This window comes from Sander vitreus, chromosome 4 (assembly GCF_031162955.1).
Source record: "Sander vitreus isolate 19-12246 chromosome 4, sanVit1, whole genome shotgun sequence".
Classification (NCBI taxonomy): Eukaryota; Metazoa; Chordata; class Actinopteri; order Perciformes; family Percidae; genus Sander; species Sander vitreus.
The window spans coordinates 9,908,434-9,921,335 of record NC_135858.1 but is presented as its reverse complement, the minus strand read 5'-3'; the positions used below and the strand labels follow the sequence as shown (position 1 = coordinate 9,921,335).

The 12,902-nt window shown below is 40.6% G+C and overlaps 1 protein-coding gene across 1 annotated transcript in view; it reads right to left on the bottom strand.

The window, feature by feature from the left end:
* Positions 1-5,596: 5,596 nt before the first annotated feature.
* The window catches only part of LOC144517460 (calmodulin-binding transcription activator 1-like), a 47,270-nt gene continuing 39,964 nt past the window's right edge, over positions 5,597-12,902 (bottom strand). The window contains exons 12-23 of the mRNA XM_078249589.1: positions 12,071-12,219; positions 11,034-11,218; positions 10,875-10,953; positions 10,517-10,784; positions 9,249-9,802; positions 7,811-7,959; positions 7,460-7,703; positions 7,168-7,242; positions 6,449-6,646; positions 6,326-6,405; positions 6,149-6,179; positions 5,597-5,629 (exon numbers count right to left, since the gene is read on the bottom strand). Of these exons, the coding sequence (XP_078105715.1) occupies positions 5,597-5,629; positions 6,149-6,179; positions 6,326-6,405; positions 6,449-6,646; positions 7,168-7,242; positions 7,460-7,703; positions 7,811-7,959; positions 9,249-9,802; positions 10,517-10,784; positions 10,875-10,953; positions 11,034-11,218; positions 12,071-12,219 (2,045 nt within the window). The remainder of the gene's footprint in view (positions 5,630-6,148; positions 6,180-6,325; positions 6,406-6,448; positions 6,647-7,167; positions 7,243-7,459; positions 7,704-7,810; positions 7,960-9,248; positions 9,803-10,516; positions 10,785-10,874; positions 10,954-11,033; positions 11,219-12,070; positions 12,220-12,902) is intronic.

Sequence of the window (12,902 nt, the reverse complement as noted above, 5' to 3'; positions counted from 1 at the left end):
TACCTTCTCAAAAAACTTGCCTTTAGAGTTTAAGGTTGTGATAAAATCAACAGAGATAGAGGAGAGAGCAGTTGTGGAGGATGTATAGTATTTATGAACTGTAAAATAGAGGGGCAGATTTGGAATTTATATTAACTCAAAAATGGGCAAAACAATATTATATCTCAATATATATGTTAACTTTTATGATATATGTTAACTTTTATGATCCTTTTGATTGTACTGTAAATATTGGATGAACTTGCTTAGAGGGAAAGGTTATTTGCTGTGGAGATGTTAATGCCATAACAGTCTATGGTTAACAAAGAGCGTGCATTATAGGGTGACTGTAAGGATGAGAATGGAAAGGTGATTAAAGAACTGATGCAGATTTAAAAAAAATAGTATGCCTAAATCATGGAAGTGGCACACAAAATAATATTAGGAATTGTACAGAACCAGCAATCGATCTTACTTTAGTGTCAGAGAGACAGAAATGGAAATTCTAAATTGACTGGCACAAACATTTGTTAAAGTTCAAAGCTCAGATTACATTAGTGAGTAGGGAAGAAGACGGAGAGAAGCTACAATAACTGAGAATGAAAATGAAAATACCAACAATTTATTAAGTATTCCACTTACAAAGACAGAACTGAATTGTGCTCTTAGGAAAATAAGGATGTCTCCACCAAGCAAAGACCAAATTTGTTATGTGATGATAAATCATCTTAGTGAGACATCTAAAGATATCTTACTTGAATTATATAATAAAGTATGGGACAAGGAAGGGTTTCCACAAAACTGGAAAGATGCTGTTGTAATAGGCCTGCCACTCTGCAAACCAGTAAAATAATGCAGTATTATCGACCAATTGCTTTAAAATCCCATGCATGTCTGTAAATGATTAGAGAAAATAATAAATGAAAGGTTAACATATTAAAAAGGACTTGTTTCAAAATTTCAGAGTGGATTCAGGAGGGGTAGAAATACAAATGACCCAGCGTTATGTTCAGAAGATGAAATAAGAAGAGCACGTGTAAACAGAGACTTACAACTTTCTCTTTAAGAACCATGGGAGAAATAAATATCAAGAAAAAAAATAAGTTAAAGTGCAAATTTTCTTTTTATTCTGATTTCATTTTACAGCAGAAATTATGTAAAGCATTCAGAAGACATTTTCCACATATAAGGGCAATATTCAAAACACTTTGCATGGCCTCAGCAACAAAATATTCTTTTAAAAACATCAACAATTTAGTGATGCTTGTGCATGCACGTTTGTAAAACAAACAAAGTAAAAACTAGGCTACAAAAAAAGAAAAGAAAAGAGGAATGAAAGACTGAGATAGGCATGGAGAACACAACAGCAGGCAAGGTGGGAATACAGCAGGAAATGAGAGAGAGAGAGAGAGAGAGAGAGAGAGAGAGAGAGAGAGAGAGAGAGAGAGAGAGGGAAGACGGGGTGAAAGAAGAGGAAGGCAAGAAGAGGTCTAGCCATAGATTATCTATAAGGGTCTACCATTCTAGCATGCAATGTGGTGTTTGGCCACGCCCTCTCAAAACAAGGCCTGAAAGGTTATACCATTCATTTCTAGGCGGATTTATGAAAACAGAGGCCATATCTGCGCATGTCTACCAGCTGTCTACTATGGCAATATTTCTTCATTGTATTTTTTTACTTTTTCTACTCTACATACTCTTTTTACAGTCACCATCCTCTCCAAAAACATGAACATATTGATGGATTATCTGCAATCTGTGTCTAGTTTCATGTGTATGAGTATGTATTCTACAATGTGTGTTGATAAGCACTAGCATTTGGATGTTGGAGTGTGTGTATACTTGTCTGTGTGTGCATTTATATATAATATATGAAGGAGTCTAAAGCAGTGTTCTTTGTGACTTGAGTTGTGCTGATGTGAGAGGAGGGGCAGTTTAAGAGGATACTCTATCGTAACACGAATCTCCTGACAGTGCCATCCTAACCATGGCTATTTCTCAGTGTGATAAAAAATTGAGGAAATGTGTGAAACACACATTATAGAGATAGTCCAATTGTAAATCTTTAAATATACTATCTCTTACAACTGTTTTTAATTAAGAAAATTGAGGTGATACATGGCCGTTACCTATTTTTATTTAAGAATTACTTGTATCAAGAATCTTGTGCGTTTAAAACAGGAGCAAGTATAGAAATAGAAATATCACTCATTACTTGCTTTAAATTTAGTTTATAATCAAACAGAATCCTATAAAATATGGGATTTGGAGTTTTTTTTTCTTGTAGAAAAAGTGATGCAAACACACCTTGGATGAAACAAACATCACATTTGCTGCTTCACAAAATGAGACTCAGAAGGAGTGCGTCAATCAAGAACATTATTTTAAAATTTGTAGACACTAGATTAGTGAATGAACAACTGGAGTATCCCTAACCTACACAAATATGTACACATATATATATGCATACAATATACACAGTCACCAGTAGCGGTACAACTCTGTGGCGGAGAGCATCACACTCCACATACCATCTCCCTGTTCTTTAACCCTGAGTAAAATCTAAGGGAGAGATTTAATTTTTCCCAAAGACATAAGCACAGAGAGAAAGAGTGTGGCATTTTTTTGTGTCTGTGTACATTTGTGTACTGCATGTATGTATTGATGTGTGTGTGTGTGTGTGTGTGTGTGTGTGTGTGTGTGAGTGAGAGAGAGAGAAAGAACATGAGTGAAAGAGAAAGACAAAGAAAGAAAGTGACAGCTATTTCATCCTCTGGAAAACTGTTGGGTTATGCTTTCATTTAAATGCTGCAAGAACATTTTTTTAAGGAAAGACAGACAAAATGAGTCCCTGCTAGAGAACGCATCTTTCTCCCAACAGCAACACTGGGACCTTGAATAGACTCGTGACAGTGCCTTTCATACACAGTGGCTGAATTGTATGGTTTTCTTGTTCTGATACTGCACAACTGACACACAAGTGGGGCATAAAGTGAAACTGTAATTACTGGTTTGTCTCATAAAGCAACACATAGCATCAATCAGGCCATGAGCATTCATTCATACCACTGACAAATACGAGCTTCTAACTTAGACTCGGATCAAGTTCAACACTGTCAAGTTCATTTTTAACACACAATTTAGGAAAATAAACAAGTAACTGGCAACCTTTTGGAGGACATACAATAGATATTTCCTGATATTAGCTTGCACTTTTCTGTTATTGAGCAGGCACTTTCTAAACAGAGCTTTCCAGAAGTCTAAAGTAGACGTTGTATCATAATGGCAGTGGCAATGAGGAGAAAATAAAAATTAATCAAATGATATGTAAAAAGCGGGGGGGGGGGGGAGACATTCTGTTTGAAGATGGAAAGCTTTGACTGGAGGCCAGGCTGGATCCGCTGTAGGTGTGATTAATGGTCTTAATAAAAGCTAGTATGTTGCTGAAGCACAACCATATTGTAAAGAATGTAGCACCCTCATCCGTTTTGGGCCACCATCCATTGCATTCATATTAAACGGCCATCATCATCTTTATTACCATTATTATCATTTTCATACTTGCATCATCGTCGTCTACACTTAGGTCTGCCTTAGGCAAACCTCAGAACTTGTCTATGGTTGAGCTAGTACTAAATCTCTACTGTTTATTGTCTCTGTGTGTGTTGCCTCTGTGGATTTTACTGCTATCTTTTGGGTGTTGGTTTCCCCAACGTAACATATTGTTAGGAAAAATAGCATTCATAATAATTGGCACTACTGGCAAAAAGGGTTTCATTTTTGCTAGCCAAGAAACAAAAGCACAAAGTGTAAATGTTTTGTCTGAAAGATCATTGTTTCAGCTAACTTTGTTTTCCCACTTATAATTCTAACATTAGATTTTTCAGTTGCATGCTTTAACAAAATGTTCTTTTCAGTAACACTTATACTGGATACTCTTAAAGTGAAGCAGTTAAAATCCTCTCACAGTCCATAGCCACTAACATGTTCTTTTTTCTTTTTCTTTGTCTTAAATCTCATGCACATTACTCCGTTTGCAATATCTACATTATTTACAAGCAATACAGCCATCCTGTGTACCCAGGTCTCTGTCTTAAGTTCTCATTATGGGAGTAAAATAATTTATAATCTTAAATACAGTCCTCTTATGAAAAAGTTTCAGGGTCCTCGTATCCCCTTACCTCGTCAGTTTATATACAGGAATATGCAATAGTCCAAAATATGGATTTGATCGCCCATATGGGCTAATATGGGGACCAATGCCCCATATAGGGGCAGGTATATGACCCATGTCCTTTACAGAGCAAGCATAGAGACCTCTCAGAGTCAAGAAGAAGTCAAGGCAATGGTATGTGACTCTCTCCTCAAAACCACAGTTAGGATTTAGAGGTTCACGCAAAGAACAAACTAACAGAGACATTTAACCATTGGAACATGTCATATTTTACCACACAAGGGGGGGGGGGGACCAGTCTCAAGCTGAACCACTCTTGAGCCAATTAAATAAATTATTAGACCCTTAAATAAATAAAGTAAAAAAAGCACCCAAAATGAGTAATTTTTCCTTACACAGTTCACATTAAACAGGGCAAGGATAAGTTGATGAGGACGTAAGTGAGACACAACTTCACATAGAAATACAAAAGAAACAACACTAAAGCAGTTTGGCAAGCATGCAGGAGCTTGTAGCTCAAATACATGCATTGAATTGAACAAACACGGACACACCACGTCAGGCGAGCAAAGTGCTGCCTCTGAGAACGACTCCATACAAAGTCCATGTAACAAATTAAGACATCGTTATTCAGACCCTAACCCTTATCTAACAATGCCCCTCTTACATTCAAGTGCAGTTCCTCCCCTTTTGATCGGGTGACTGATTAATAGGTTTGTAAGCCTGTGAGTCAGAGTGGTTGGTTGTGAAATACTGAATCAGCAGAATGATTTGCCACTATAGATCTTCAGGATGATGGAGAGGAGGAATAAGCGGAAAAACCTTGCATGCAAATGCAACATAGAAGAGAGTTTTTTGGTTTATGTTTTCTTTTTCTTTCATGGATTACTGTTTAGATACAAAACACGAAATGTTTTGTACATTTTCTGCATGTCAAAGTAACCTTTATCTTGAGCCAGCTGTTCACCGGAGCACGTCCAGACGCTGCCATTAATGCCAGGACTTCATCTTCAGGCGCTTCCTCGTGTACTCCCGTCTGACTTGTCAACTTGCTTTTGCAAAGAAACATACCCATGAAGAGTGCAAAGAATGCCATGAGGTTAATGTGATGGCCTCCCAGTGAAACTGTGGAGGAGGATCAGTGCTGTGGGCAGAGCCAGGTCCCTGGGCTCTGTCTGTCTGAGCTGCCATGATGGACACCTATCCTGTCCTCAGTCTGTCTGGGAAGAGTTTTTTTCCCTCTTGAGAGAAGAGGGGAGAAAGGGTGAGACAGAAGGAGGGAGGAGAGGAATGGAAAGGGCAGGAGAAGGGGTTGGGGAATGGAAAAGATGGGGAGTTTTCGGGAGGATGGAAGAAAGGAAAAAGGAGAAGATGAAGGACAGGGAGGGTTTATAGATTGCTCACAGGCTGAGGGGGCTATGTGTGGGGTCTGGCGGTGGGCTCTCAGGACCCCTGGCCTTTCTCTGCTCTCTGGCCCTGGGGAAAAACAAACACACATTAGAGACATGCTCAAAGAGAGATTTGTGTGTATTTGTAATTGTGCATGTGTTTCTCTTTCCACTTTTATATCCAAAGGCCATACTCAGAGCAACTCACACTCACACACACCCACACCCACACCCACACCCACACCCACACATTCCATCATATAACCTTCCCACCCATCAAGGCACAGAAAAAAGACTGGCAGGCCAAGCAAGACACTTAAAGTCCCCTAGTCATTTTAGTAAGAACATGCCCCATGAAGACCCTATGCAAGAATCACTCCTCTATCTATCTTTCAATCATGCAGAAGTACCAACATCATTCAGCAGACCTCGGAGAGAGACAGAGAGAGAGAGAGAAAGGGAGAGACAGGAAGATAGGGAGGGGAGAGCGAGAGGGAAGTATGATAATCCAGGATCTCCTCTCCCCCTTCCTCCGCTGACATGCAAACAGGCATCAGCCACCGGGAGAGAGAGGAAGAGAGAAGAGAGAGAGAGAGAGAAGACTCACCCGTTTCAGAGGCCTATGGTCCATCAAGGGGCTTCACAGGAACAGTAAAACAACACCAACTATTAGCACCAATGTAGAGAGCGCATGTGTGGCAGTGGGCTGTACGTGTGTGTAGGTAATGTGTTTGGATGTGTGTACAGTGGTGTTGGAGGGTGTGTGAGGAGTTTTATGCCTCACCTGTGGCGGCATCGGAGCAGGAATCTCAGGATCTTGCGAGCAGCCTGGTTCTGTTTTTTCGTGAGGAGGCTGCTGTAGGCGAAGACACAGGAATAAGATGAATCTTTCTGCATAATTATGGCCTTTGTGTGTGTGTGTGAGAGAGAGAGAGCGAGAGAGAGAGAGAGTGAAATACCCAAGGGAGTGTCTATAGGAGCGGTAGTATTGCTGGATGAGGACCGCTGCTCTACGACTCTGTTGGAACTTCCTCTGCTCATGGAAACTCCGGAAACGACTCTGGATCAGGATGGCTGCCAGGGTCATCCTCTTATAAAGTGCATACTGAAAGAGAAGACAGAAGCAGCGTGTTGTAAACCCTTCCATCACAACCTTTGTACCTTTGTAATGTTGAATGCTGATCATTATAATGATGATAATGATTTAAATAATTTTGTGGCTATATCTGTTTCCCTCTGCAAACTCAAATCACGACCCACAGACTGATCACAGCTTGCATACTTAATCGTTTTATTAATAAATTCCCATTATAGATCACGTCTAGCTGTCTCAAGCAGAAACAAAAACGTGCGATAAAACTGACTCGAGTGTGAATAAAACCTACAATAAACACAATTCATGATGTGAACGTTGGTGCTGTGTTAAACGTCAATATAAAGGCACATAGTGAATGACATGACTAAGCCGTATGTCTTCATTCATTCATTCACATTTCATTTTAGCTCAAATTTATGAAGGAAACACATCTGTTATTGCTATTATTTCTGTATATCCAATTCAGTACTAAACTCTCAGTCAGCCTGACATAAAAACATGTGGGTTGATGCTAGCTGTGTGTTGTTAACTCTTACCTGCTTGTATCTTTTATAGCAGCGCTGAATCACTGCTGCAATCTCTTTGCGTTGTTCCTGAATGGGACCCTTGGGCATTAAGAGTTTGTATAAACATCATATATGTTAAATGGCTCATGGTCATCTCAAGTTATTGTGATTCATGAAAGATAGAAATAGAGAGGAAAATAAGTTGAACAAATACCAGAACAAGGATTTAAACAAGAACATAGTGACAAAATACATCAGATTATTTTACAATCTCAGGGGTAAACTTTGTGATTTTCCAAAGGTATACCATGTATACCTTGTGTTTTCTGAGCGAGTGCAGAGCATGCCTGACGGTCTCATAGAGCTCCCCATGCTCTGCCTCAGTCATGGATAGACAGGAGTCAGTTTTCAACCTCTCCTCTTTCATAGCTGCACAGAGGAAGGAGGTCCAGTCAAAGGGGGAGGAAAGGGCTTGCTTAGCCTGAGGACTCTGCTGATCCTCAGGCCCTGAGAGAGAGTTTGGATTGGGGCTAGAAGTCTGGGACCTAGAGTTTAGAAACCTGGAGAAAAGAAGAGAACAGAGCAAAATGTTCACAGTAAAAAAGACTTTTACGCTATTTGATGAGTTATGTCATCTAAATGTGGTGACAGGAACTCTTTGACTTACCTCTCCACCTCACCAAGGTAACCAGACAGTAACCTGACATCACTGCTGATCCCCAACTTCCCAGAGTCTGTTTCAGTCTCCATAGCCTCCTGCTTATGCCTACCAGTTGAAGCCTCCATGATGTGATCAGCTAGCATCGTAATGTCCATCTGCAAGACAAGCAGAGCAGGCATTACCTACATATTTCTAACACCTGCTGCCCTTAACAGTTAAAATGATCTTTAATTTTGGTATTTATTTTCATGCCTATACGGATGACAACTATATGACTGAATATATGATACTGATGAAACTCTGTGTACATAGTGGTTTAAGGGAGCAACTGCTTTTTATACTTATAGGTGGGCAAGTGAAACATTAATGTTTCTCTTAAATTCCTGAACAGAACTTAAAAGTCTATGCATTATCATCACTTGATTTTTGAAGCTTTCTGTTCTGTGATTTACCCTGTAAGCTTATGCTGTATACATTAAATGTGTTTAGCTCCTAGAGAGACTCTGGTAAAACAGTCATATGTTTTCGACTGACCAGAGTCTTGACTAAACCAACAAGGTTTAATCATGTAATACATCTTCTATCCTCTCTTTGTGAGCCCCCCTTGCTAGATGTGACATCAGGGTGCCTTGAACAGTTGGATGGGCTTGCACTGTCCTTTTTTTTTATCAGATTTCATTGCATCATAGAATATACATCCACACGTCTTCCACTGGTGGCTAATTATCTTAGTGGTGGAAACAACTGAAGGCATCAGAGCTTTTATTATTGCAATCCCTTTCTTTGAAACAGATTTCTAGTTGTGATTAGCTATACAAGCACTACAAATGGCTACATCCAAACTAAAAACCTTTTTGTTATTATCTTTACTTTATTTGGCCACACTCAGTGTTGTACACATACTAAAATTATTCCTTTTAATGTAAGGTTTAACCAGTTAGTACTAGGTTCTTGTTCTTGCCAGTGAAAATGTAATATGCCCTTTTTTACTTTCTTGTAAGTGCTCTTCATTTGTAACAGTGTGTGTCTACTGTTGTGAGAGTAACTGAGTAGTGAAGATGCCCCTGCACCAGGTGGCCTTCTTATGATGACAAATTCAATGCAGACAAAGGAGTACAGTAGATGTCATGTAAAATCCCAATCTTCACTCATTATCCGTGTATCCTGTTTATGTTCAAGTTTGTTGTCAACATTTCATCTTACCCCCCTTGGGCCATTCCTGAGCTTTTGTAATTGTTTTAACCTAATGACGTATCATGGGAGTTTTCCCTTATTCACATGGAGGGTCAAAGTTTGGGGAGAGTTGTTTTCATAGATTTTTTAATGTATTGTTTCATGTATTTGATCACAAACATGGCAAACATGCAAGCAAGCAGTATACATTGTCCATCACATACAGTACAAAAAGTTCAGTTTTGGTTAAGGAACAAGATCAAAACTGCGCCTCACAATCCGCTGCCCCTACCTGCAAGTCCTCTGTGTTATCCTGATAGGTCAGCAGCTCTGTCTCCTCTCCCCTGTCAGATAGCACTCTTTGGCGCAGGTGAATGGCCAGTCGTTCTTTTCCTAGAATCCTCCTGGCTAGGCCACGCTGCCCCAGAGTCTGTCTCAGACTCCACCTGGTGCCCCCTCCAGACCCCCCTATCCTGGCCTGCAGGTGGGAGAATGGAGTGCTGGGGAGCTGAGGGCGGTTTGGGCTGGAGCTGGCAGGAGGTGCGTTCTGACAGCTGAGGTTGGAGGGTTGAGTTTGAAGGGTGTTTGGGAGGAGAGAGCGTTGGGGGTTAGGACTGGGGGATGAGTTGAGGAGGGAGGTGAGGGTGTTGGGGCCAGGGGTTGAGTTAGCTAGCTGTTGCTGGGTGTCAGGGCTGGGTTTGAGTCTCTTGGCTGGGGGTGGGCCTCCCTGTTCTCCCTGGGTTCCCTGTTGGGCTCGGTGTCCTGTTTGGCTCCAGCTCGGGTTATGGTTGTCTGGCTGGTTCTCTGTCCTGGCTCTCCTAAGCTCTGGGGAAAAAAGATGATAAAAAATAAGAGCAAGTGGCAACATAGATTCCTACCATGCTGGATATGCATACTTATTATAGGTCAGTTCACCCCGAACACATACAATCTTGCACCACTTACACCTAGAAATACTGTAGCTAACAATGGTCATTTTCAGTTTTCAATTTCAGACTGTCCACATGGAGGTTTGTGGAATATCCTGGAATAGCTGGAAAGACACATTGCTGTTACGTTTTTCAAATATAATTTTCAAAGGAATAGTTCGACATTTTGGAAAACACACTTATTTGCTTTCTTGCCCAGACTTAGATGAGAAGATTGAAGAAAAACTGGAAACAGGCAACCAGCTGACACTGCAAGAAATTACTGCTCCTAGCCAAGAAATCATCTGGCACATAACCCCAGTAAAATGTAAAATTGTTGTTGTTACACGTCAGTGTTTAAACAAACAAGATATAGTGTATTAATTAGTGAGTTTTAGAGGTCCTGGTAGGCGGCTTTTGTTACCTTTGTACAGAGTCAGGCTAGCTGTTTCCAGTCTTTCTGCTAAGCTAAGCTAACCCGCTGTATAACAAGTCTCAGTGGCAGGTATTTTAAAACCTCTGCAAATAAAACTAACCACCAATCTGATTACATATCACTAGGGCTAAGTGGGAATTTGTTTTGTGTTTTGGGTGTACTGACAATAAACCACAAAATAGCGGGCTTTCCCACCTGAATTAGGGTTTGGGGTAGGGCTGTTGCTTATTCTGCTGGTCTGTGACTCTCCTCTCCATCTGTCCATCCAAGTGTCAGCAGGCTGGCCCTGAGCTTGAGGAGTCTGTTGCAGCTGCTCTAAGAGCTCAGCCAATCGAGTGTGGCCCCGAGATCGTGCGATGTTGAGCGGCAAGCGCCCCAGCGAATCAGGAATAACCAGAGCTCTTGGGTCCCACTGGTAAAGCACCAATGCTGCCTCAGTGTGGCCCAGAGCACATGCCCACATCTGAGGAGTCCAAAGGAAAACGCACATCACACACAGACACGGAAATAATGACACACTCAGAAAAACCATTCAGAAATAGTGATCACTCACCAATGGAGTACAGGAGAAGTGATCTACGTTGAGAGGATCCACCTCGAGCTCAAGGTCAATACTGTCGGCATGCTTTGTGCTGCAGACAAGACAACAAAAGGGAAATTAACTGACAGTCTTTGTATTCACAATGATGTGTCATGTTTGTGTGTTACTCACCGCCAGCGAATGAGTGTTTGAATGAGCCCTGCATAGCCCTGAGCTGCAGCCAGATGCAGTAAGGTCATTCCTCTGGAGTTCTTACTGTGGACGAGCTGATTAGATGAAGCCCAGCATGGCTGAGACATCATCTTCTCACACACCACTACAACACGACCCTCGAACGAACCCTGATCGGTGGAAATCTGGAAGATTGAAGACAAAAAGGTTTTCCAGGACTTTTATGTACAACATTTTTGCCGATTTAAAATGGTTTTCACAAACCTTGAAACCTGTCAGCTGTCACAAAGGTCAGTTTTTACCAAGAAAGAGTCTTATGTTTAACAAATCGCAGAACCTCTGACTCCTTGAGAGCTAGCGTACATAACATGTTTAGGCTGTTATGAAGTCATAGAATTAACACTTTCAGGGGGGTGACCTAAAAAGCACATTTGCAATGTAATGAAATCCAGTACAATAGCCATGAAACAAATGCCAGATTTATTAGGCTTTTTTATATGTATGCTGTTTTTATAAAAATGATGTCAGAAAATACAGTGGAGAGGTGGATTTAACACCTCTCTGAATCTGAAGTCGGTGTTGCTTTTGCATCATGTTATATATGTTTTGCTATTATTGAATGAACTGATGTAACTGATGTATGCTTTAGAGTATTTCTTTGAGTTCCAAAAATGGAAAGGCCTGATCTTCTGTAAACCTTTAAACCATTAGACCATCATCATGCAGTCATTGAATTTAATCTTGGTGACTCAAACACACTTTTAAAGACTTGCTTTAATTAAACATTTATGACTAAAACAAATTGTGTTTTGTGTTTTTTTTTACCTGTCCTGCTCACTTGATACGGTTTCAGATTATATAGCTACGGAATTACTGGAATTGTTGGGTCTTTGTAAATTATTAATTATCTGTAAAGTGTCTCGAGAGAACTCTTGTTATGATTTGATACTATAAATAAAATGGTATTGAACTGAATTGAATTGAATAGCTGAAAAGGGAGATTTCACCCAAGCTAAATCCCATATTTTCTGCCTTACTTGAGACTGCTGATCAGTGGCTCCTCCTCCCTCCACTCCTCCACCCTTGGTTGCCATGGTTGCTGAGCTGGAGTTCTGATTGGTTATCTCAGCCATTCTCTGTTCCATCTGCTCCAGACGCTCCAGGATGGACATCCTAAACTGCGTATCTACAGGAGTGAAGGTGGGACACATAGAGCTGTAAGCATTGGCTACTTGTTTGTTGCATTTAAGCAAATCAATAATATGTTTTAGTAACTACGTAGAGCATCTTAGGGAGAGGGGCTCTTCTTTGTGGGGCTCAATACTGCAGAATAAATCAGAACTGCAGTGCAATAAATCCCCTTACCAACAATAGGAAGTTGGGAACCAAAAAAAACTGTGTGTGTGTGTGTGTGTGTGTGTGTGTGTGTGTGTGTGTGTGTTTGTGTGTGAAAGAGTATACATCTAACATTAAAATTTATTTTTTGGCTGTGTGTGAGTGTGACCCTTTGTTTTAGCGCTGCTGCAGTTTTGCTGCAGTGCACATTATCTCATCCCACCTGCTGCTGTCTCACTCAGTCTCTCTATTTTTCTCTCCTCTCATTTTACTTCTATTTTCTTTCTTTCTGTCTGCATTACACAAACTGAGCTGAAAGGGTGGAGCCATAAGAGTGTCACAGAGGCTAAGGCTCCACCCTTTCCACTCCACTGCCAATCAGAAGAAGAGCAGAGTTTTCTGCAAAAACAGCTTCTTCTTTTTTTTTTTTTTTTTTTAAATACAAAGCAAAACACTCCACTATTTCAGCTGCCAAACGCATAACAAGCAGCTGTCTTCACCCATCATAACTGAAAACACACACACCTACAAATA